General features: G+C 35.2%; 2 protein-coding genes across 6 annotated transcripts in view; one reads left to right on the top strand and one right to left on the bottom strand.

Moving 5' to 3' along the window:
- Window positions 1-25,631, bottom strand: part of CIBAR1 (CBY1 interacting BAR domain containing 1) — a 38,769-nt gene that overhangs the window by 2,623 nt on the left and 10,515 nt on the right. Inside the window, exons 7-10 of one of the 3 annotated variants that reach the window (XM_033125849.1) lie at window positions 19,663-19,776; window positions 14,473-14,592; window positions 12,831-12,922; window positions 10,548-10,671 (exon numbers count right to left, since the gene is read on the bottom strand). In XM_033125849.1, coding sequence (XP_032981740.1) covers window positions 12,842-12,922; window positions 14,473-14,592; window positions 19,663-19,776 — 315 coding nt within the window. In that variant the 3' untranslated portion in view covers window positions 10,548-10,671; window positions 12,831-12,841. Of the gene's footprint in view, window positions 1-10,547; window positions 12,923-14,472; window positions 14,593-19,662; window positions 19,777-25,631 lie in introns of those variants that run through there. The other 2 variants (XR_004424938.1, XM_033125850.1) reach the window with 2 other exon arrangements.
- On the top strand, window positions 1,592-9,748 carry RBM12B (RNA binding motif protein 12B). Of its 3 annotated transcripts, none has more exons than XM_033125848.1 (2): window positions 1,592-1,925; window positions 6,260-9,748. In XM_033125848.1, exon 2 carries the CDS (start codon window positions 6,288-6,290, stop codon window positions 9,123-9,125), a length of 2,838 nt encoding a protein of 945 aa, XP_032981739.1. In that variant the 5' UTR covers window positions 1,592-1,925; window positions 6,260-6,287; the 3' UTR covers window positions 9,126-9,748. The 3 variants fall into 3 exon arrangements, with proteins under 3 accessions (XP_032981739.1, XP_032981738.1, XP_032981737.1); XM_033125847.1 differs by lacking the exon at window positions 1,592-1,925 and adding an exon at window positions 2,069-2,170 and having other exon boundaries at window positions 6,260-9,747; XM_033125846.1 differs by lacking the exon at window positions 1,592-1,925 and adding an exon at window positions 4,069-4,152.

Below are 25,631 nucleotides of genomic sequence, written 5' to 3'. Positions count from 1 at the left end.
AACAGCATCACATGCTATAGACAAATCATTCTTGAAAGCAAGAGTCATTCGATGCTGCCAACTTCATTATCTTATTTTAAGAAATTGCCACAGCCACCCCAACCTTTAGCAACCACCACGCTGATCCATCAGCTGCTAACAACATTGAGGATATATCCTCCACCAGCAAAACGATTATGACTCACTGAAGGCTCAGATGATGGTTAACATTCTTAGCAATAAAGTCTTTTTTAATTGAGGTATGTACTTTCTTTTAGACATAATGCTATTGCATATCTAATAGGATATAGTATAGGATATAGTATATATATAACTTTTACGTGCACTGGGGAACCAAAAAATTCATGTGACTCACTTTATTATGATATTTGCTTTATGGCAGTGTCTGGAACAGACCCCACAATATCTGAGGTATGCCTGCAGTATCCTCTGGAAGTAAATCACCAGGGTTCAATTCCTGGCTTGTACTATTTACGTAACCTTGGATAAGCTATGTAATCCTTTATGACTCAGTTTCCCTTATTTGTAAAGTAGGAAAAATAATAGTACCTACCACTAAAAGTAGTAAGAATAAGATAATGCACAGGGCCTGCCATATAATAAACCCTCAATAAATGTTAGCTTTTCAGTTTGGTTTCCTGAGCTTGCCTGGCCAGGACCAAACCCTAGACTGTGGGGAATAATCAAAGTAAATGCTACCTAATCAATGAGCCTAGTTCTACAATGTGACATCCTCTGTTTGACTATTTGAAACAAGTCACTAATATTTACACGAGTATGGTCTCAGATACATCTATATCTATATCGTCATTCAACATTTCCAGCAGTCCTAACAGGTACATTGTTATTATCTCCATTTTACAGATGAGGAAACAGGCATAGAGAAGCTAAGTAATTTGCCCAAGTGAGTAAATGATGGTTCTCACTCCAGGAACCACCTATTATTCACTTGTTAAACTACCTGTTCTTTCCTACAATCATATCATTAAAGAATGAGTATTTTGCAGTGAGAGAGGGATTGAAGACTCATTTTTTTCTCATCCGTTACTGTTTTAAAGATGGGATTTCTGTTTTCTTAGTGAGCTTTGAATCCACCTATAAATGCATAAGTAGTTATAAAAGTGGTGGGCTGCTTTGTTTTTTTGTAAGTAATAAAATAAAATCAAACACAAGGTTGTTCATCAGCTGTTACAGAACAGGCATTACAGAACATGCCTGTAACTGTGCTTTCCACTTCCCAATTTTCATGAGTGGCCTATCTGTTCTCATGTCTCAAAACACCAGAAGGTAGGAATAACAAGTTATTAATGTCTATGAAATTAAATAAGCATGCATTTATTGAGACCTCTGGGTGTTGGAATTGTATTTGGGGAATATCTAAGGTAGTAAAACTAACATTTCTGCGGCCTTTTAGAGCCAAAGTTCCTTTCAGAAGATGCTTACACCACACAAAGAAATCGCCAGCTTTTCTCTGCTGTACATCTCTTTCCTTAACTCCTGGAAATGATAAACATTTGTCCAGTATACTAAGGCAATCATTTATTGCAGCTACTCTTTACAGCAAAGGGTCGATCCCAAACTTAGTGTCGGAATCTCTCCTTTCCTTGGTGAGGCTCCCGGGTTGGCAGGACTCTGAGCATGCGCAGAAACTCAGCAAAGTCGGGGGCCAGTGGGCACCTCCTTTCCCTGACAACGGGAAGCGTTGTGAGCGTCAGGGCGCGTGCGTAAACGTGGCCCGGGCGCCGGGGTGGTGGGTTACGCCTGGAGAGCGCATGGGCAAAGTGTACGTCCGTTTGTCCGGGGCGGAGGGGAGAGTGGGCGCCATCTTCTAGGCTCTCTGAGGGCTCTCATCCTGTTCTGGGGAGGCTGCTGCGACGAGGAGAGCCACCTGCCCCTGGCCTTGTGTGCCCAACTCGGCAGCAGTGGTGTGTGTTTATTGCCAAGTGCGAATCAGTTACCCTTGGGGCGTCGGGGGTGGGGAGGAGTTGGTGACGGGGGCGGAAGAACAGGGAAAGGCGGGGCCGGCGGCCGCGCCAGGAGCTAACGTAGCTTCTCCCGTTAGGGCACCCTCGTTTCTTGCTAAACACCGACTCTTCCGCCAGCCTCCATGTGCTGTTGTGTGTTCGCTTCCCAGTTTTCTTGAGAGTGAAGATCTCGAAGGATTTCATAGGTATTTCTTTTTTTTTGCTATGTCATCGTAGTTATTGGTGGCAGGAAAGCGCTCAAGGCCCGACTCTTTGGGCTTGAGAGGGGCCAAAGGGTTTCAGTTAGATTTGGGAGCAGTTCGCCCTGTGGCTAGTTAGGGTGGAATGTTTGCCTTTGGGACGGCGTAACGGAAAGGCACGGATGTTGGGCGGTCCAGGTTAATTTGAAAGCTGATTTTGGCTGAAGGTCTGGCGACGGCATCGGATCGTACGTAGCGACTTTGGCCAGGCGTGAAAAAAGGAAGCTCTGACCCCTGGGAATCTGGACAAAGGCTTTGGGCTATAGAAGCGATGCCTTCGGATGATCTCCGTTTGAGGATGATGGATGTTATGGGAAATCCTGTGTCGTGTGGATTCGTCTTCATTTACAGTTCCTATTGGGGACTATGGCTCTTGTGTCGTCATGCCTTTGGTTTCCATTTTAACCATCTACATTATAAGAGGATTAAAGGTCATCATAAAGAATAATTGTGGACTGGGGGTAGATTATTTTCTGCAGGGGAAACTCATGCGTTTTTAGAATTTAAATGTGCTTCATCATAATTTTGGGTTTTAAGAAATATAGTCGCAGTTTTCTCTCCCTCACCATGTCTGGAAAATGAATTATTGGCTAGCTAAAATCAAATGGGTCTGAAATAATACCTATTTAAATTTAGCCTCCCTCCAGTTTCCCTCTCAGGCTTGAAAAGAGGATGCACATTTTGTACTGTTTAGTGATAAGGATCAAGTGGCATGAATCGTATAAAATTACAGCAAAATTAAAATGAGTTTATTAATTTCGGTGACTTGACGTTAAATGAGCTTTTAAGGACCCACTTCCTTCTTTTAGGTTAGAAGTTCTGATTACTGTCTTTAAGTTGACACAGTCGTGAAAAATACTTGTTGCATTCATAAGTAGAAAATTTTTAAGTGCAGAGTACTTGAGAGTATTTTGTGTTTTTGCCTTTTGTGTAATGTTGTGAGAATAGACTTTCTGGGGAATTTGCTTAAGGAAATAACATGGCAACCACAGGAGAAGTGCTCATTTTGAGCTGGTCTCTCATAGGTGGTCTCCTACCTGTGTTATTGTAGAGTGATAAATAGTACATTACCCTACTATCCAAAGGGCAAAAATATTTAATCATTAGTTATATTTAACTGTGGCAAGTTAGAAGCAATTTTTTTTTTTTTATTTAGAGTGCTTGAATTGGAATTCATGAGATTTGTACACATGGAACTACTTAGTTAAAATACTGTTTTTAAGTTAGAGAGGATAAATTACTAGAAATCTTTTGAATTTGAAACATCCCTAACTTTTCTTGTAGATGTATGTTCTTGGTAAATCCCTTTAAATTAAAAAAAACAATTTTAGAAGGGAAAAATAATGTGCACCTTACATTGCATTCTAAAATAATTTAAAAGTAAAAAAGGAGCTAAGTCAATTTGCATAGGAAGGAGTCTTGGAACTTGAATGTGGACGACTATTTCAGAAGCCATTTATAGTTTTTGTTAAAATGTTGGTGTAGATACTGGTTTGTTGAGGAAACTAGGCTTGAACTCGATTGTTTTTGGTGCTGTGCAGACTTTTTTAAAAAAATACTTTTTTAGAGCAGTTTTTTAGGTTCATAGCAATATTGAGCAGAAGATATAGAGATTTCCCATATGTCCCCTACCCCTACACATACTGTGCAAATATTTTAATAGTAAATCTCATTAATATTTTTAATATTTTAAATTACATTTTTATAGTAATAGTAAATCTCAATATTTTTAATTATCAACTTGGCATTGATAATTCAGATGTGGAATGTGCCAAGTAATTTCTTGATACCTTTGTTAGTTTAGTGTTAGTTTAGCTTGTAGTTTAAAAAATTTAATCTATGGGACTCCTTTTCAAAGGAAAATAAACCTTGTAGACCTCAAAGAATATGTCTTCAGACCCTACTTTGTGGAAGAGTGGTACTTATGTGTAAGTACTAATTTAAAACAACATTTATTTGCACATTAAAAACATAAACTTATGCAAGAGAGTTGGACATGATAATGAGTTAGGTGTTTGGTCTTCTCATAGGTGGAAATGATAGAAAGTTTTTGGGAATTTTTTGGTGTTTTTAAATTGTCGTTTTTCTTGTAGAACACTTTTTTTTTTTAAGTACATGTAAAATTTATATACAGTGAAATGCACAGATCTTAAAGATAGAATTCATTTAGCCTTGATAAATTTATACATCCACATAACCAATACTTCAATCAAAATATATAACATTTCCATCATCCCTGTCCTTGTACCATTTCCAATTAATTTAGCGGATCTTAAAAAATTACTTGGTAAGACTACATTAAATATTATTAGTTTAGGTATCTGAAAGTATTAGATGTGACTTTGCTTAAAGAAATACTGAGGTTTTTTTCAGTAGTTAATAATGATAGTCCCCACATATTCCAAGTTAATGTGTTTTTATTATGGTTTCACTTTTTTACATTGTCATTGGGTTTCCTCAGTAGAACCCAGGACAGTTGTTTGAAATGGAATAAACTTATTAGCATAAGTAGATTCTATATTTATCTGAACGTTTTCTGTTTGCCTTGAGATGAATTTTAACAGTAATCATTGTGGGAGTTTATGGAGTAGTAGTTGAGTTTAAGATAAGTAGTTGAGATTTTCGATTTTAGGGATATTTTAGTATTTGCCTTAATTATACGGGAGTCAGGAGATTTGGTTCCATGTTTGGAAGTGTGAGCTGTATATGTAGAACTTAAAATTGTATCCAGAACTTAAAATTGTATCTAGATGGTAGCCACTGTTTCGATTTTGCTTTAAAAATTGGTTTTTGAATTTTAAATATTCGTGTTTTCATTTATGTTATCATTTTGAATGGTTGCCTTTTTAATTTGATTTGGTCTTATGTTTGAAATGGAGGAGAATTGCAAGAGTTGGGCATAATAATGAGTTAGGTGTTTGGTCTTTTCATAGGTGGAAATGATAGAAAGTTTTTGGGAATTTTTTGGTGTTTTTAAATTGTCATTTTACTTATAGAACAGTTGTTTTTTTTTTTTTAAGTGGATGTAAAATTTATATACAGTGAAATGCACAGATCTTAAAGATAGAATTCATTTAGCCTTGATAAATTTATACATCCACGTAACCAGTACTCCAATCAAAATATATAACATTTCCATCATCCCTGTCCTTGTACCATTTCCAATTAATAGTTTTTTTGTTTTTAAATAATTTGTAGATGTCTACTCCGAATTTGCACCTTCATTTTGCTGAAGGATGATTCATTTCCCCTTGGAACAAAGAAGACCACTTTGTAATGCCCATAATTGTGATTGCTTATTGCTTCGCTTTTAATAGGTATAATAGGTATAATAGGTATAATTTTAAAGTGACTATCCTAACCTGGCATTGTTTAAGATCAACGAGTCTGAGGATTTTCATTTTCTTTCCACAGTTAAGTTGCTTTCACAGAATTAACAGGTCTCCAAGAAATTAAAAAGAAAAAGAAAAAGCTATACAGAGCTTAAGCCTTTTCACATAGGCTTGACAAAAAAATGTAAAGTAGAATAGTACATCTTAGGTACACATGGCTTCTGCACTCTATGTCTGGCCAGTGATGCACTAGTGGTAAGCAGTTTATTATGAACAAAAATTATATACTGACCATAGATGGCTTTTATAAATATGTAAAATTCACAGTAAAAATTTTAAATCACAAAGTTCTATCTCATGTTTCAGTAGAAGATACGTTTCTTAGTGAGTCTGAATATAGTTTGGTCTTGTGAACCAGCAGCACTTCTCAGACTTACAAAGAAGATTTGGTATTTTTCATGTTCATACTATATAGGATAGGTGATATGAAAATGTATCTTCAAAGTAGTTGGTGTGTAGAAGGGAGAAAGTTTATTCCTTTTTTTTTTTAAGAATTAGATACAATCAATATTTTTGTGAACATGTATTTTGTTTTTATTTATAAATTCTGAAGAAGGTAGGAACCAAGTAATTATTGAACTTAGTTTGGGATAAGCTTCTTCAAAAATAAGACTTGCTATTATGTGTACCTTTTTGTCTGCAGGTCATTATTGCTGTGGTTTGAGCTCAGCATGGCTGTAGTCATCCGTTTACTGGGGCTTCCTTTTGTTGCGGGGCCTGTGGATATTCGTCACTTCTTCACGGGATTGACTATTCCTGATGGAGGAGTGCATATAATTGGAGGGGAAGTTGGGGAGGCATTTATTATTTTTGCAACAGATGAAGATGCAAGACGTGCCATAAGTCGTTCAGGAGGGTTTATCAAGGATTCATCTGTAGAGCTCTTTCTTAGCAGTAAGGCAGAAATGCAGAAGACTATTGAAATGAAAAGAACTGACCGCATAGGAAGAGAGCGACCAGGATTTGGGGCATCAGGGGTTGGATGCTTATCTAATTTTGTTGAGGGTTTTAAAGAAGAAGCAAGTAATTCTGGATATGGCTCTCCGATTAATCAAGATGCTGGGTTTCATACTAATGGTACAGGACATGGTGAGTTAAGGCCAAGAAAGACACGGCCATTGAAGGCAGAGAATCCTTATTTGTTTCTACGAGGTTTGCCTTACTTAGTAAATGAAGATGATGTACGTGTCTTTTTCTCTGGTTTGTGTGTGGATGGAGTAATTTTTTTAAAACATCATGATGGCCGAAATAATGGTGATGCCATAGTAAAATTTGCTTCATGTATTGATGCTTCAGGAGGTCTTAAGTGTCACAGAAGTTTTATGGGTTCAAGATTCATAGAAGTAATGCAAGGCTCAGAACAGCAGTGGATTGAGTTTGGTGGTAGTACAGTTGAGGGTGACATTCCTATGAGAATCGAAGAACATTCTCCACCAAGAGGAACAAATGATAGACATTTTCAAAAACAATCTCATTCAAAATCTCCCAGAAGAACACGTTCTCGTTCCCCTCTCGGATTTTATGTTCACCTAAAAAATCTGTCCCTAAGTATTAACAAAAGAGATTTAAAAAATTTCTTTAGAGATACTGATTTGGCTAATGAACAGATTAGGTTTTTACATAAAGATGAAAGAAGAACAAGATATGCCTTTGTGATGTTCAAGACTCTGAAAGACTATAACACTGCTCTGGGTTTACATAAGACTGTTTTACAATATCGTCCAGTTCTTGTTGATCCAATTTCTAGAAAACAAATGCTGAAGTTCATTGAATGTTATGAAAAGAAAAGACCAGCGTCAATAGAAAAAGAGAGGCTTGGACATAGTTCACAAAAATATTCTCAAGAAGGCTACTCTGGCCAGAAACTGTGCATATACATAAGAAATTTTCCATTTGATGTTACGAAAGTTGAAGTACAAAAGTTCTTTGCAGGCTTTTCTCTTGCTGAGGATGATATTTACTTGCTTTATGATGACAAAGGAGTCGGTTTGGGAGAAGCATTGGTGAAATTCAAATCTGAAGAACAGGCCATGAAAGCTGAACGTTTAAACCGTCGAAGATTCTTGGGGACAGAAGTATTGTTAAGACTTATATCTGAGGCACAAATGCAGGAGTTTGATGTAAATTTTTCCTTGCTGTCCAGTAAGAGAATGCAAGAACATTCACAGTCATGTGCTAGGGATGAGGGGTCCTATTCATTTGACTCAAATGATGCACCAGTATACGCAGTGAGCCTTTCTGAAAACTTTGGGCATCAGCAAGAGGACTTGAGGCAACTGGATAATTTCAAGCATCCCCAGGGGGATTTCCAACAGTATGATAGGCATTATCATACTGAAGACTTTAGACATTCCCCAGAGGACTTCAGGTGCTGCCCAGAAGACTTCACGTGCCCTCGGCCTTCTGAGGAAGACTTCAGATGCCCTTGGGAGGAAGGCTTCAGGCACTCTAGGGAGGAGGACTGGAGGCTGCCACCTGAGGAGGATTTCAGGCGGCCTCCCAAGGACTTTAGGCGATCCCTTGAGGAGGACTGGAGGTGGCCCCCCGAGGAGGACTGGAGACGCCCCCCTGAGGATGACTTCAGACGGCTTCCCCAGGGGGAATGGAGGCGACCACCTAAGGAGGACTTCAGGCGGCCGTCTGAGGAAGATTTTAGGCGACTTCCAGAGGAAGACTTCAGGCAACCTCCTGAAGAAGACTTCAGGCGGCCTCCTGAGGAGGACTTCAGGCATTCTCCTGAGGAGGGTTTCAGATGTTCTCCCGAGGAGGACTACAGGCGACCGGCCCTGGAGCGCTTCCGGAAGCCACCCCAGGAGCACTTCCGGCAGCCACCCCAGGAGCACTTCCGGCAGCCACCCCAGGAGCACTTCCGGCGGCTGCCCCAGGAGCATTTCCGTCGGCCACCTCAGGAGCATTTCAGACGGCCTCCCCAGGAGCATTTTAGGCGCCCACCTGATGAAGATTTCAGGGGCCCTCCTGATGAGGACTTCAGGAGCCCCCAGGAAGATTTTAGATGCCCTTCTGATGAGGACTTCAGGCGGCTTCGAGAGGAAAACCTCAGGGAAGCTCTGGAGGAGGATACTAGACTTCCTGATGATTTTAGACCTCCTGGTGAGGAGTTTAGGAACCCACCTGATGATTTTAGAACTCGTCCTTTTGTGAATTTTAGTCGCCCAGAAGGTGGCAAATTTGATTTTGGAAAGTGTAATATGGGAAGTTTCCCTGAGGGGAGATTTATGCCTGATGCAAAATTAAATTGTAGTTCAGGTAGAGTAACACCTATTAAAGTAATGAATCTTCCATTTAAAGCTAACATTAATGAAATTCTAGACTTTTTCCATGGTTATAGAATCATACCTGATTCAGTTTCGATACAGTATAATGAGCAAGGATTACCTACAGGGGAAGCCATTGTTGCTATGATAAACTATAACGAAGCTATGGCTGCTATTAAAGATCTAAATGATAGGCCAGTTGGCCCACGCAAAGTTAAGTTAATTTTGCTCTAGAGAGTACTTCTAAATTCAGAGTTACCTCCCCACAGTATCGATGCACTAAAATGCATTTGTTTAAAAGTGTTTATTTTTAATTACCTAATGAAGAGAAACATTTTAGATTTGACCTGTGAATAGAACAAATGTAAAGAGTAGAATGTGAATCTAGTTTTCTTTTGCTTGCAAATTGCCGTTTACTTTTTCTAATTTAAAATTATATATGCTTTTTTTTGACATTGGGGGAGAGGGCTAATTCCCTGAGTGCATTATTTTTTGTTGATGTCTTGGTTAAACCTCAAGAACTGTATAAAGTAGAGCTGTATTGGGGTAAGATAACTTTTATATTCACTTTTGTTTGTATTCTGTAGTCATTCTACAGCTTTTACTCAAACTGTATAAGGAAATGATCAGTAACTGATCAGGTTTAGCATTTTCATTGCTAACTGCCTGCAGAATTAATGCCCTCTTCCTTGTCTGAGATATTGTATTAAGCCTCCCATTAATTATAAGTAGTTTAAAATGAACTGACTGTGAACTTAAAACTTACTTATGTAAAAAGCTTAGGATATTCTTAGTTTCCATGTTCATAACTTGCAAAGTTTTATAAAAATAAAAAAATTGCAACTGAATAGACCAACTAATTAACTTTACTTGTATCTGTATAAAAAGAAAAAAGCATTACAGCTTCCTTTCTTAAGTTTTTCAACAGCTACATTAAACAATATTTATGATATATGAGGGACCAAACATTCTATAATACTAGTGTAAAGTGCTTAGTTCTGTGGTTTCTTCACCATCTCATCAACCAAACTGATAAGATTAACACAAAATACTTAAAAGACCAAAAATAAGAAAGTAATTATAGGTAGAAGGGGACTTTCAGGCTTACGCTGGGAATACCTAATAAGTGGATATAATTTGTGTTTCTAGTTAGAATTTACTGCTATATTTTATTAGGATCTCATTTTTTAATTTCAAAACTTTGTATCAAAAGACTCAATAACTATAATAAGACTTGTGAGATTGCATTTGACTTGATATTCAACATTTAGTGTAGACATTTTCTAAATATTGGATCTATACCCATATTAAAGGCTAATAAATGTTGGGCACTTTATTATGTGCTAGGCAGTATAAGCACTTTACATGCATGATCTCCGTCTTAATATTTTTTAAGAACCATACAGTATTATTTACCTCTATTTCACAAATGAAATAATGAAGTTTAGAGAGGTTAAATAACTTGTTTAAAGTCATAGCTAGTAAATCATGGAGCCATTTTCAACCCAGACTCACCACTGACCCCAGCTCATGCTCTTAACACTTTTGCCTACTAACTTTGTTAAATGGTATTTTTAATTTTAGTAAGACCAAGACCATGGTAAAAATATTTTCAAGAGTGAAGCATATTTTTTAAACTTTCATTGTTTTAAAAATAGCGTTAAAAATAAAATTAGTATTCTCAAACGTTAATAAAAGACAAAATAACTTACATGGAAATTGGCAAATGCAGCAAATCAGGGCGCTTTATATCCCAGAGAGCCAGCTTACCAGCACACCACTAATTTCAAACACAAAAGAGAATAGTGTACTAAATCCTCATATACCCATCATCCAGCTTCAATAATTATCATCTCATAGCCAATTTTGTTTCCTTTCTCCCACTCCCAGATATATCAGGTACATTAGGGGCATATTGGTTCTTTAATACCATCAGTGCCATTTTAGTTACCTTAAACATTTTTGTGTAGAGGATATGTGAAAAATATAGATGTCTAGAAAGTAAACTTAATCCCATAACCAACAGGTAGGTAAGAATCATATTAGGAGTGTACTTTAATCACTTAATGAGAACAGTGTCACTGAGAACAGTGTCAAAAGCAGTGGTCCATTTATCACCTATTAAGTGGTGACCCTGTCACCTCCATGTATTTTAAATGTTAGCTATCATTTATTGAGCTGCAATAGATACTATATATCTATGATCTGTAATTATATATGAATTAACTATATCATTTAATCCCAATAACCTTAATAACATCGATTTTGGAGATAAGTAATGGAGGACTATAGGCTAAGTAACTGGTAAGGGTGGTTGCCTGTTTTTTTTACAAGAAAGCTAAAAGAAGTTTTTATATTTTTAAAGGTGGTTACATTTTAAATGGCTATATAAGTACCCATGTAATAGTACCCATGTAATAGCCTTGCTTTTGTCTCTTCGCCCATTTATTGTAAACATATTTACTGTCTAGCCTTTTAAGAAGTTTGCCAAACTGTCTGGTTTAAAAGAAACTTAATTTTACATGATGAAGGTATTACTATGTATAGTATTCCTTTTGTCCTTAAAATATTTCTTTGAGATAGGCAGATCATACATTTTATATCAAAATTATTTACTGATTGCTTTATTAGATGCTATTTTGATTTTACAGATTGGGCAATTAATGCTCAAGAGAAATGAGTTGCTATAGTAAGCTGCAAAAGAAGTACTATAACCCTGTTTTTTCCGTGCAACACCACCAAATTTAAATACTGAGAAAATAAAAATGCAATGATATCCTCAGTTTAAGAATATCAAGTTATTGAGGATCTTTAAATGTTTTAAATATTTCATTTTAGAAGTTAATAAATATTTTATTTAAAATTACTAAAGTAATTTTATCAATTATATTCTCAGGAAGCAGTGCTTTGTTAAGAGAACCATGAATAATAAAGTCAGAAAAAGCTTTCTAGAAAGTATTTTTCTGTTACAAATAGTTGCTTTCTGTTGTTTTCCCAAATTTTATAAATTTCTTAATATTTATGTGCCTGACTGGGATCCATGAAATAAAGTATAATTCCCCATCCAAAGAAACAAAATAGGACAGACTGAAAGGCTCTGATGAAATTGTTTTACATTTTCAGGAATAAGAATGTATACTCATTTATTAGATGGTAATTTGGTAAAGCTTTTATAGAATTTTTAGTGATTTATGGTTTTCCATGATGTTTTCTTAGGCAACATTCCACCAAATTACAGCTTTCCAAAAGTTGTAGTACTATGTATAGCTTTAGTATGATAGTTTTGTTTTAAAACCAGAATCAGGCTGAATGTAGCTTTCTTTTTAAAGCTAAAATTTATGCTTTATGTATAGTTGCAATACATTGATATCCTAGGTTTCCATTAGCTTTAATGAAGAGTGATTATTCTCTTGTTAAAAAGTAAGTTTATGTATTAAATGATGAAACTTCAGGTTGTAGTAAAAGTGGGAAAAAAATAATGGGAAAAAAGACTTGTTTTTTAATTAAGGCTTTACAGAATAGAATTTGCATTTAATCAGAACAACTATCTAGGACCCCTTTCTGGTAACGAAAGCATGGTGTCTTAACGTAAAAGAAGCAAGTGGAACTGTTAAGTATTTTGTTTTTTGTCATCTACTTCCTATTACAACCTCAACTAGGTATGGTGCATTAATTAATATGAAATACTTTTGAAATGTGTAATTGTTTTTTTAAATGGAACCTATAAAAAAGATCATATACTGCTAGACAGGATGTTCAAAACTGGTGTGTAATAGCTTTTAAAGCCTTCGTTTTTGTCAGCATAAATTTCCTTTAATTATTTTCCATTTCCAGTAAATTTCATTTTGAGGTTTAATGTATGAAGCCAGTATAAAGTTTTGCAATTTAGTAATTCTGGATTCCAAGTCATTTAAGAAAAAATGGAAATTCAGAGTTTACTTTTAAGAAAATTAATTTTCTTCTTCTGTTACATCTAAGTCTTCATCTTCTTCATCATCTTGTTGATCCTTTCTTAGTCGACAGGTGGATACCTGTTAAAAAACATTTTTAAACATTCTAACTTAAAAATATTTTTACATGCTTGGTATCTTTTTAATATGTCCTTATAGAGAAGGGCACATAAAACATGTCCATAAGTAATCATTTTAGTAACGAAAATTCCCTACGAATTATTGTATTTTAAGGTGGAAAACAGTGAAAAGGGTTTTTTACTCATGTTATTTTTTAATAAAAACGTGAAATTAACCATTTGATTTCAGTTGGCTACCAGTACTTTCAGAGAAAAGTATAGTTTCAGTATATTATAAATGTCAAAAATATTTTAGGATAAATAATTCTCGGGTTGCAAAAACACATTTGAGAATCATCAAAGGTATGGCAAAAACACAAGATATTTCAACTAGGCAGTTGAAATATAAAACTTTAAAAATACTGTGATTTACATGGAATGAGTTGAGAATCTGAATTCACCACTTGGCTTTAAGTTCTACTGTTACCACTTAGGTCATCTTATTTCAAACCTCTTTGAGGGTGATTATACAACCCAGGGGACATTTGGCAATGTCTGGAAACACTGTTAATTGTCACACTGGGTGTGTGTGTTTGTGTGTGTTACTGGCATCTTGTCAGTAGTGACTAGTGATGTTGCTCAACATCTTTACAATGCACAGGACAGTACTCCCCTCTCCCCACCAAATTATCTGCCCCAAAGTTAATTGTGCTGAAGTTGAAAAATCCTGGGATAACGTATTCTAAAGTGCTACATACATGTTAGCTAACTTAGGTAACATCATTAGCTCTAAATAGTCAAAACTTTGTAGAGATGCATAAATATAAAGCAGTAAATAAATGCTTAGAGGAGAGTCAAATGAAAATAGAAGGTATTGGGTTAAATTTATGTAAAAGTTATATTTTGAAAATATTTTGCTCAATTTAAAATTCTGAAGGCAAGATATGAAAAAGGACATAGCTCTCTAGATCAGAAGTTGGCAAATTATGGCCCAGTGTGCCTGTTTTTTAAAATAAAAGTTTTACTACAACACAGCCATATTGATTTGTTTTGTACTGTTTATGGCTGCTTTTAGTTGGGACAGAGACCACATAGCCCACAAAACCTGGTATTTTTCTCTGTGGTCCCTTAAGAGAAAAAGGGATCTGTTCTAGATACCAAGTAACTGAGGCTTTCTGGGTATAAAAGAAATGAGAATATTGGCTCTTTACTTAAAAGATCTGTGATTCCGTTCAGGAAAAGCCCTTTTTAGGTATAATTTCCATTAAGTTGTGGTGGGGGACTTAAACCCTAGTCAGTTTGACTTCAGAATCTGTGCTCTTCATATACCAGAGAACAAATCTAGTATAGTATTCTGTCCTTTCTCCCTTTGCTCTCAAGTATTCTGCTTTAGGAGTATGTGTTATAGTATACAAAATAATGTAACAGCCGCACCTAATGCAATCTGGTATTTTACATAAGAGTAAGAGGCTAGGTTATATGAAGTCATATGACTTAAAAGAAACGTTTTTAGTACTGAATAATTCCAAAGGAAGCAGCTCAAATTCCTTTAAGTTACAGTTTCTAGCTCACCTGTCCTGTTCCAGATACACACTTAGTGGACAGTGATCTCTGAAGAGGCGACTTTGAATTTGCTCTTACAATATCTAAACGAGATGAATAATCTGGTGGATACAGAGAATTTCGGAAAACCTGTTGGAATGATAAAACATTATAAAGTACATACTAAACAATGTAAATCTAGAAAGCCATATTAAATTCCTTTCAGTTAAGATTTTTTTTAAGCAACGTCCCCCCTCCCGACACCCCCAGACAAAATTTCAATTACTTACTGTAAATTTAAAATAACAAAAAAATATTTTAAGTTGTAAAGAGGAAAGCTAAAAAATTCTATTTGAAGGATGTAATATGATGATGGGTCCTGAAACAGTCACTTCAGAGATTTTGCTGGGATAAAGTGAAAGTTCCTACCCTCAAAGAATATGCAAGCCAGTGGGGAGGCTGTAGGTCAAGACTGATTCTTTCTGTTCTGCCTACCCTCAACTCTTAGCAATTTAATGTCACTGCAGTTTTATAGTACATAACATAAGAGTAAACTGGGGCTACTATAATTTATGGATTCCAATCTCTCTAGGATCTAAATGCCATTACTTGTCAGTTCTTTTTCCTTAAAGCAGTAGTTCCAAATCCTACCACTTTAAGCCTCCCTATCTTTCCCCCATTTCTCTAACATACAGACTAATAAGGTTTGTATGTTAGAGAAATGGGAGGAATCAGATGTGAGTTTGCTCAACTTTCCTTCCTTTCTCAAGTCATCACCCCATCTTTTTCTTTAAAGTAATGTCATTCTGATTCTTTCTAAGGTGTATTTTTCCTTTGTCCAAAATTTCAACACACAAAAGCTTTCTTCACAGGGTCCCTCTCTCAGCAAACAAGCTCAAGATATTTATATATTTTTTATTTGCTTCAAGGTATAACTTTAGTTCTTAAAACACTTCTCAAATGTTCTACTTCATCTCCATTCGCCAATAAACTACAATTAGGCTTTCACCTTCCACTGAAATTTCTCTTGCCCCAAATCACTAACATCATCTTTTTGTCTTCATCTTGTCCTGAAACATATTTTTCCATTCATCCCATCACTAAACTCTTTTTATGTGCTAGCTGTCTTATTCACATCTCTCTCTTTTTTTTACTGCTTACACCATAAATATTTTTAAAGGTATTCCTCAGGCCACTTTTCCTTTTTTGACATCTGTTTCTGAACATCTTATTTATGCAGTGTTTAATGGCTACCCTTCAACCAATTCTCTGTAGACTATCTTCTGGTAGCCATATTTATGCTCCCAGCTAGTTACCTTCTGTTCTAGACCGGCGCGGTGCAATAGGACTTTGTGAGATGATGGAAATGTTTGCTGTCTGTGCTATCCAAAAAGGCCACATGAGGCTTCTGAGCCCTTGAAATGTGGTTCCTGTGGCTAAGAAACTAAGTTTTTTGTTTTAATTTAACCTTAAATACCTACATATGCCTACATATGCATAGTGGCTACTATACTGGACAGTGTAGCTCTAGATTCACCTTTACAATGAAAGACATTACCATATACTTAGTAGACCAAGCTAGAAGCCTGGGCATTCTCCCTAAACTTCTCATTTGAGATACTTATAATTTAATTTTTGACCCTACATTTTTCTTCATAGCTTACTTAGATTTATCTTACTAAAGACCAAAATATAATTCCTATACCAAAAACCTTTGTGGCTCCTGACTACCCAGAGTCCAGATGCCTTAGGTGACATCTAAGGCTTAAGATCACCCAAACCTACCCATCACGCTTCACTTCTAGCCTCTATACCTATGGGCAGAACATGTTATACTCTGACTCTTTAGTGCTGGATCCTCATCCTGGAATTTCAGTAAACTTACTCATCCTTCAAGAGCTAAGTCAAATTCTGTCTTCTACTTTCCCCTATTCTCTAGTCAGTAGCTGCTACTGTTCATACCTTCAGTACTTCAGTACAACTTTCATCTCACTGTTTTGTAATTACGATACACATCTGTCTCCACAACTAGTTTTAAGTTCCTCTAGAGCAAGGAGCACTGTTCTATCTTGGTAACTTCCTAGCTTAAGACGGTAACCTAGTAAATGAAAGAAATGTTAACATGAACTTAATCCCCATGTTTTTGGGAAAAGAAGACAAACTAGAGGATGTCTTTACACATTTCTTTAAACCTTAGAGAAGTACGGAACAAAAGGAATCAAGGGATGAAACTTAAGAGGCAAGACTTGTATTTTAGGGCAATTCAGGCATGCGGTTAGGTTAGTTAGCAAGTTACTAAGGACCTAATTCCAGACATGGAACACTGGCATCCTGGAATAATACAAAAACTAGATGACTTATTAACTGGTATTTGGAATGGATATATTTTTGTTAGAACAAAATTCCTTTTTTAACTTTTCTAGCAAAATGAAGTTAAAAGTGGGAAATGAAAGACAATATACAGCCCTTGGGATAAAAGTCTAAACCAGTTAAGTATTAAAAATTAATCTCTTACTATAAAACAACAGGTTTACAGGAATATTAATTTATTGGTAATAATGCGTTTTCCAGTATGGTCCAAGATCTTTTCTAGGAGTGTCTCAAGATCTGAATATGCTCTGAAGTTACTGCACAGACAAAATGGGCCTGACAATACTTTTTATATGAAGAACAAATAAGGTAAGATGGTTTGTGATATACCTAGATGCCTAACTGCAAAAGAGTAGTTGCTGCCAGAATGTCTCGGCAGTTCTCATAAAGCATGGACTACCTAAGAAGAATAGCAAATTATATCTCTGTCCCTCTCTACATATTTTCTGTGTGATTCCATCAAATCTTGTATTTAAGGGATCCTTCCTCTTCTTGGTACCTATATGATACAGTTTTACTTTCCCTGGTTCTACAACTCTCCCCAGATTGTTCCCTCTTCTCCACAATTTCTGTATGATACAACAGTAATAGTTTATGCCTATAATTCATTATGCCTCAAGACCTTTGTGTATCTAGCTGTACCCTCTGCCTAAAAGTTGTTGTCAGGCATCCTCCTATATGTCCCTTAAGCTTCTAATTAAGAAACCATTCTTTGATTCTTCAGACTATTCAGAATCTTCCATTCACATTACACCCACAGCACACTATTTGGGACTGGTCACATAATAAAACTTAAATAGTTGAACAGTATATTTTAATGTCTGAACTCCCTGGTAAAATTTTAAGTTTCCGTTTGACAACTTGGACCATTTCCAACTTATAATACTAAATTCTCAACACTTAGAATGGCATTTAACAGGTGTTCAATAAATAATTGTTGAATGAACATTTTATGAGGTAAGTACTATAACCATCTCCATTTTAGAGAGTAGGATGCTGAAGTGTTAACTTGCTCAATATTTTCCCACTGGGGAAAGTGGTGAAGTTGACACTCAAAAACACACCTACCACATAGTCCTGAGAGCTTTAGTTTTTTATGAATCTCTCCTCCCACAAGCTATCTATGTAGCTGATTAAAAGTAGTGGTAAGAAAAGTTGTAATGGAAGTATGACAAAAAAGATACCTAGGACCCCTGGAATGAGAAGGAAAATCTTAGGGTACAAAGGGCTTGAAGAAACTTTAGTGTCAGTTAAATGGCATGCCAAGAGAATTATTAATAGAAAAAGGAGAATGAAAGTACTTGTAAAGGGGATTCCAGTCTTGTAGGAAAAGTGGGGGATCAGTTTTGAACCCGCTACTCAATGCAGTATCGTTTACGCAGGAAATGGTTTGTGTCACTCATCAAGAACCACTCTTCTGGCAGTATAGTGTAGAGAAGATAAAAACTATCTGTAGTAAGGCTTCTAGGTTTGGCTACCAGCAATGTTACTTAGCTATGGGACCCTCTGGGAAGTTTCATAACCTCACTGTGCCTCAGTTTTCTTATCTATAGAAATGAGGGCGATAAGTATTTTTATCAAAGTTGATTGGAGGATTAAAATAATCAAAGTACATAGATAAGTAGCTGGTCCAAAGTAATCACTATATAAATATTTGCTATTATTTTAAAAACGACAGCTTAATATATATTTTTTTTAAATAGGATATGAAAAGGAGTGAAAATTAAGAAACTTTAGGTTCAATATTTGAAAAGAATGGACACTTAGGAAGTCATGCATTGACAACCAGTAAATAGAAATATCATGCATGCATAAATAATATAAAACTGTGAGACAGATGTTGGCATGGAAAACATACACATACTAAAAACACGTGCCTTCATTTAGGTCAAGCTATAATCTTATTTTACTGTAGTAAGTTTCCTGGAACTAATGGGAAAAGAAGACCCAAGGGATTTCTGTGGATAGTTAGGTTAGTTAAAAAAAAAATTGGGATCTTCAAAATTGTCAAATGACAGACACTCCCAAATTCTATCACTTAATACAGAATTCTGGTTATATCTTGAGAATACATGACCTTTTCCACTTCTATAGAGATGACATGTACAAAGTATGTCTTGAATATTTTATCTGTTTCAGCAAAAAACAGTTTTGTGCCTTTTTTCTCTCTCTCTTTGAAGGTAAGAGGGTAGGACATTTACTCTTCAGATATGCTTATTGAAGCCAGGCTTTGATATTTAATTACTCTAACGTTAGCTGACCAGTCACATTTATTTCCATTTAACTGTCAGTACAAAGCAAGACATATATAAAACTACACTTATTTCATAGTTTACTGATTAAGTCACACAAAACTGGTTAGAATCCTAATTCTGCTATTTATTAGCTAAGTGGCCATGGGGGAGTTATTTAAGCCTCTAAACCTGTTTCTGTATTTTAAATGAGAATAATAGCACCTGCCTCACAGGGTTGTGTGAGGAGTGAATGACAAAATGCACATAAGACTTAGGGTACTGTGCACTCAAATGTTAGCTCAAATCAATGAATGTTATTTTTAGCACACTTAAGTGACTTAAATCACCAGTCAAAATGATACATTTCATGTAATGGCTTTATTCAGATTATATTTTACTAGCTATTAATCAATTAACTCTTGGAATTTTACCATGGTTAAACTGAAAAATTAAAACTAAATAGAAAATCATAAAAGTTCAGCTATTTGGGACTGCACACAATAACAAATAAACCATTGTAGTGTTCTAAATAAAGATATTTTTAACCAAACAAATGCTCTCTTTTAAACATTTCCATATTAATAGAAGAATTGAGCTAACATAGACATAGTCCTACCTCTAAATCTTCTTCTTCATCAATCTTTTGTATATTTTGGTAGGCAGCAGTGTAGACCTCTAAAGCTTTGCCATGAAATAACATTTCAATAGTGATGAATTCTGAAAATATAGCCTAAAAAACACAAAGATTTGAATTCAAACTCATATAAAAATTTTCTTTTGTGAGTGTAGTAAATTTATTCCTTACTATAGTCTTGCCATTTTATGAAATAGGTTATCTGTTTTTCTACAGGGCAAATAAAGTATAAAAAGGAAACAATAAAAATAGTTGCTTTAAAGACCTTTTGCAGCAAAATCTTCAAATTAAACAAAATATTTCCTATCTCACAATTTACTTATTTTCTTAGTTCTATTTACATCTTGTTGTTGATATATGTGATAAAGAAAAAGATAAATAACTAAAATGTGTGCCATTATGTAGTCTGTTACCACATGCCTATAAGTATTAGATAAAGCAGTTCAGTTCTGAAGCTGGTATTTTAGCAACTCTAATCGATTTTAGTTTAAACGACAATGTTTTTTAAACAGGAATTATATCCCATCGTATTTCTGATTATGTTACTTATATTCTCTAACCGTAACTGAATTCCTTGTTAATAATGATATTCCTACCACTGATAATAGCAGCATACATTTGCAAAGCGCTTTCTAGCTTATAAATAAATATATGATGTGCCCAATGTTGCTCACAGCTAGAATGTTCAAGCTTGGATCTGATTCTTCAAAAGTTACAGCTTTTGTTCATTATACTGTGCTGTTCTTGCTGGATACAGTCATTTTCTTCACTAATAAACTGCAGGTAATCTCTATGAGCATGATGACAACTTATGACAAGGAAGATCATGAGCCAAGAATGATGTGCATGTTGATCTAAGCAGAAGTAAGATAATTGGTAGGTAGGGGAAGGATACAAAACAGACAAGTTTTCAATAAAATAGGATCTTACCCTTTAATTATCTTTTCCCTTATCAAATGAAAAATCAGAGCATTAATGTAGAGAGAAGTGGGCAGAATAAGAACAGGGTAGAAAATAATCAAGCATTCTACTTAAAGGGGGCAAGACAGAAGGGATGGGCTAAGCCACAGGCAACAGTCAAATACCGTGTTTCTCTGAAAATAAGACCTAGCTGGACAATCAGTTCTACTGCGTCTTTTGGAGCAAAAATGAATATATGATCCAGTCTTATAGTAAAATAAGACCGGGTATTATATTACATAAGACCTGGTCTTATAGTAAAATAAGACTGTGTCTTATATTAATTTTTGCTTCAAAAGACACAGTAGAGCTGATTGTCCAGCAGGTCTTATTTTCGGGGAAACACGGTACCTGTTTTCCTTATTCCTGCTGTTCCGTGTTAACCACCAGACAGGAGTGTTCCTGCCCTTGGAAGACAGCCATGCAGATATCCCTCAGTGTCCTGTGATGTGTTTTCTCCATTTCTATTCTTTCTTAAGGATTGAAAAAATATTTAAGGAAGTACTAACAGGCTTCTGATCGCTCCTCAATGGAAACAGATCTGTAGTTGAAAGTATCCTTTCTGGGCTGTAAAGCACAGATGTCATTCTGACTGCAAAGATTGGGCTCTGGGATAAGAGACTCAGAACTATATGACTAACAATGAAGTGACTTACTGTCACTTCATATAGGTCATAGAGGGCTCTGTTATACTGGACTGGCAACTGACAATAAACAACATAATGATAAGATACAATCTTGGATTTCACACCAAGAATCTCCTGATATCCAGCAATATCTTAGAGGTGAAATGGCTTTTGACTAGGGCTGGGACTTAGTCTCTTAGTTGTCAGTCTTCCTAAGATAGTTGGCTAGCTAGAATGAGTCAGGTGCCCTTTAGGAGCATGGAAACTCCTAGAGGGTAAAGAGCAGAACTAGGAGTCAGTGACAAGCCAAAATACTAAGGATCCCTAGTTGTAGACTCTTGGTCTGCAGCTCATTTTAGGTAATAGGAACAATCAAGCACAGGCTTACGTCTTTCCTTCTGAATCTTAAAGACTCTCTACATTTAGTAAATAAAGAGCTAAATATAGACATAGTTCGACTTTATTCAAGGCTAGAACAGAAATTTTTTCAGTTAGGCTTAAAATTAGAATTAGAGAGTAATTCTAATTCTCTAATTCACCTGCAGTATAGGTGAATTATATACTGCGAAAATATACTGTGAATTATTTTCCGACTTGTTGCAAGTGAGTAGAGGGAGCTGGTGAATATGTATTTTAGACTGTCAGATACTCAATTCTGTTCACTTACATGGATATCTTTACAGGCATACCTCATTTTATTGCACTTTGCTTTAGTATGCTTCACAGATATTGTTACTTTTTACAAATTGAAGACCATCCTCCACCAGCAAAAAGATTATGACCCACTGAAAGCTCAGATGATGGTTAGCATTTTTTAGACTTAAACGCTATTGCACACCTAAGAGAATATAATATAGTGTAAACGTAACTTTTATATGCATTGGAAAGCCCAAAAAATTCATGTGATTAGCTTTACTGTGATATTCGCTTTATTGCAGTGGTCTGGAATTGAACCCGCAATATCTCCGAGGTATGCCTGTATTTACATGGAGAGAGAAGAGGTGTTTGCCTTACTCTATAAAACCACCTGAGAAATAAAATAGCCTCAAGTAAGGGATTAAGTTTAAATGACTCAAATAAGTGGGGTATTATCTCCTATTTTTAAATATTCCTACGAATGGACATTCTAAGTGTTTAAAAGACCATCACACTAGTAAAATCCAAACATTTACAACCTTATTACACCTAAATCTGTAGGTTTAGGCTTAATTCAAATTATTCCACTGCAGTAACTTTGTAGAATATGCAAACATTTAAACATTTTCAAATATCTGAATGTTATTAAATTCCTGATGATGAAAATCTCTGAATGTGATGTCATCTCTGAACTAACAATTTTTTAATACTAGCATTTTTAGGTGTTACACTCCCTGTAGTTTATAAGCCCTGAAAAATACGTAGATATATCTGTCACTAAAGAAAGGTACATTATTTGTGTTTATTCATATCCTCTGATAAGAGAATGTATTACATTCTCATTTTAAGACAGTGATCAACTTTGAGTCTGTTAGCATTTTCCAATCTCAAAATTTAGCTTCAGTTAGTGATAAAAAAGAACTTTAAAAAAAGTGTATCTTTAATGTATAAATGACTATTATTTACTATTTGGAAGATGGGGGAAATCTTAAGTTTTCTGATACTTTGGTGTAGTTCTTTGTGGTTTGAACTTATTTCTTGACAAAACTTATATAACTCTTTAAGATGGGAATGGCCGTGTTAATTTTTTATGCTGTTTATTTTTATGTGAAAAACAGGGATGGGGAATCAGTGGCCCTGCTAAGCTAGTCTTAGATTTGGAATTTTTGACCAAAGAGCCATTAAGCCTAAAGATTATCACAAAGGAAAATTATATCCCTGAGGACAATGAGGAGGAAATCTGCCAGTTATACTCTTATGTTTCTAGCTAGAATTTCGTATAACAACCAAAAACGGGCAAAAGGGAGAATAAGGTTAGATGACAACTGCTATAAAAAAGAACATGAAAAGCATTATGTTTTAAAATAAAATAGGTGCGGTGAGTCACTAGAAAGGTGGTGGAATTTTGTAGGACCCAATCATATATAGAAATAATTTTCCTTAAATACAGTTAACTTTCAATGATTTTATGTGATCTGCTTATCTGGAATGGGTCAGTATGGTCATGGACAGAGGCATCAATGAGTTACTTTGTTTCCCCCTTTTCCTTTTTATTTTGTGTGACTAGAAGGCACATAAGTTTTATTGGTGGGGGATGGGGAGCTAATCTGAAATTCTTTATCCATCCACAAGTATGCTGTGAAGGATAGCATAGTATTTAAGAATATGTACTGTGGATTAAGATAAACCTGGGTTCAAATCATGACTGAAACATACCAGTTATGTAATATTAAACAGTTTATCTGTTCTTTCCCCTCATTTTCCTCATCTATACAATGAGGATAACAATAGTATCAACCTCATAGGTTTTGCCTTAAGGATTACATGAGTTAATTCAAGAAAAGGTATAGTATGGTAACTGGCTCAGAGTATGTACTCAACATAAGTTATGTATTTTTATTGCTCAAGAAGTAAACCAGTTAAATTAGAAAATGTTCCCTATCCTAATATTAATATTAAAGCCTCTATTTGGTTTAATTAGCAAGCAGGATATTTAACAGAAGTTATAAATGGCCTTATTTTGGCAAACAAAGGGGAAATAACAGCTCTCCAAAGTAGAAGCTACTCAATAAATGATGTCAGAAGAACTTTCTATCCATAACAAAGTTAGATATCTACCTCATACCATATGTAAAACACAACTGCCAGATAAAATATTTAAATATTTAAAATACTAAAAAGTCATAAATATCAGAAGAAAATATAAGCAAATATTTATGTAATCTTGAGGATGAAAACAACCTTTTTAAACATGACACCACGGCAGAAACCAAAAAGACCAATAGATTTGGCAACAAAAATAAAACTTTAAAATTGGCAACACGCAATAAGCAACAAAATGGGAAAATATATTTGGAACATATCTTCTCTTTAATATAAAAGATTAAGTTTTCTAAATATAAAGAATCTCTACAAATTAACAAGAAAAATGCCAACACTTAAAAACATAGGCTAAGGATAAGCGTGAGTAATTTACTAAGGAAAAAATAAAATATGTCATTAAGTATATGAAAATAATACTCTGCTTCAATAGTAGTAACAATGCAAATTAAGACACTAAATTTTTCACCTAGCAGATGGGCTTTTAAAACTACTACTACTCATCATTGTTACATTGGAGTGCTCAAGGAAGGTTTTGCAGGCATGTAAACTAGTTTGAGCTTGGTGGACAGAAGTCTAAAAATAGCTATTAAAATTGAAAGTATGTGTTCTTTGAATCAGAAGTACCACTTTTGGTAATTTATCCCAAAAGAATAAATGGGCCAGCAAAAAAGCTGATGTTTAATGATGCAGTAAGATCTACAACTCCAAAAATAACCTCAACATCCACCAATGAGGACTGGTTAAATAAACTAGTATATCCATATGGCAAAATACTAGGATACCAAAAAGGAAAATATACTCGTAGATCTTTGTTTCTTAGCACAAATATGTCCCTGATATATTAAATTTTAAAAAGAGATGCCACATATAGTGTTCCATTTAACTGTATAGGAGTAATATAACTATCTACGAATAATATTACCTTCCTCAAGGATGTTATGAGGAGTACATGAGGTTTATTCACGTAAAATACCTAGAATGTGGGACATATTCAATGCCTAAGAAATGTGTGTTGTTATTATTACCATATCTCTTGTGTATACGTACACAGAAAAGTCTGAAAGGATATAAACCAAAATGCTGACTATTTCTGATTAGTGGGATTATTATATTTTTCTCAATTTTATTTTAAAAAATTGTGATTTTTATAAGAAAAATAAAGCTATTAAAAATTAAATTTAGAAGATGTTTCTTGTTCATGTTAGCTACTTTACCACATACTCAACTGTCCCTATCTGTTTAGGAGTGACCCCTGGTCAAGATCCTTTTGTAAGTCCGAGATTCCCTTGACACTCACCATTATAGCTGGTGACTTTTCCTATTACCTGGGAAACAAATGGGACTGTGATTTGTCTTCTACATTCTGTACACTAAGCTCCATACCAGCTTTTCTCAAAAAGACAAATTCTTTGCAAGGTTCCTATGAAAACTCTTCGTCTAAAAATTGTGTTGCCTTGCTGATTAATGCTGTTAACCAAAATTCAGATGGACTTGTCCATTAAACCCCACCTCAAACATGGTAATACAGTTATGAGTAGTGAAGGACATACAGAACAGAGATTCAGAGCCCTAACAGACTCTAGTATTGATTTCTGGAACTAATTTCTGAGAGTTTGCTAGAGTCGT

This window comes from Rhinolophus ferrumequinum, chromosome 14 (assembly GCF_004115265.2).
Source record: "Rhinolophus ferrumequinum isolate MPI-CBG mRhiFer1 chromosome 14, mRhiFer1_v1.p, whole genome shotgun sequence".
Classification (NCBI taxonomy): Eukaryota; Metazoa; Chordata; class Mammalia; order Chiroptera; family Rhinolophidae; genus Rhinolophus; species Rhinolophus ferrumequinum.
The sequence above is the reverse complement of the archived record's forward strand: the minus strand, read 5'-3'. Positions and strand labels throughout refer to the sequence as shown.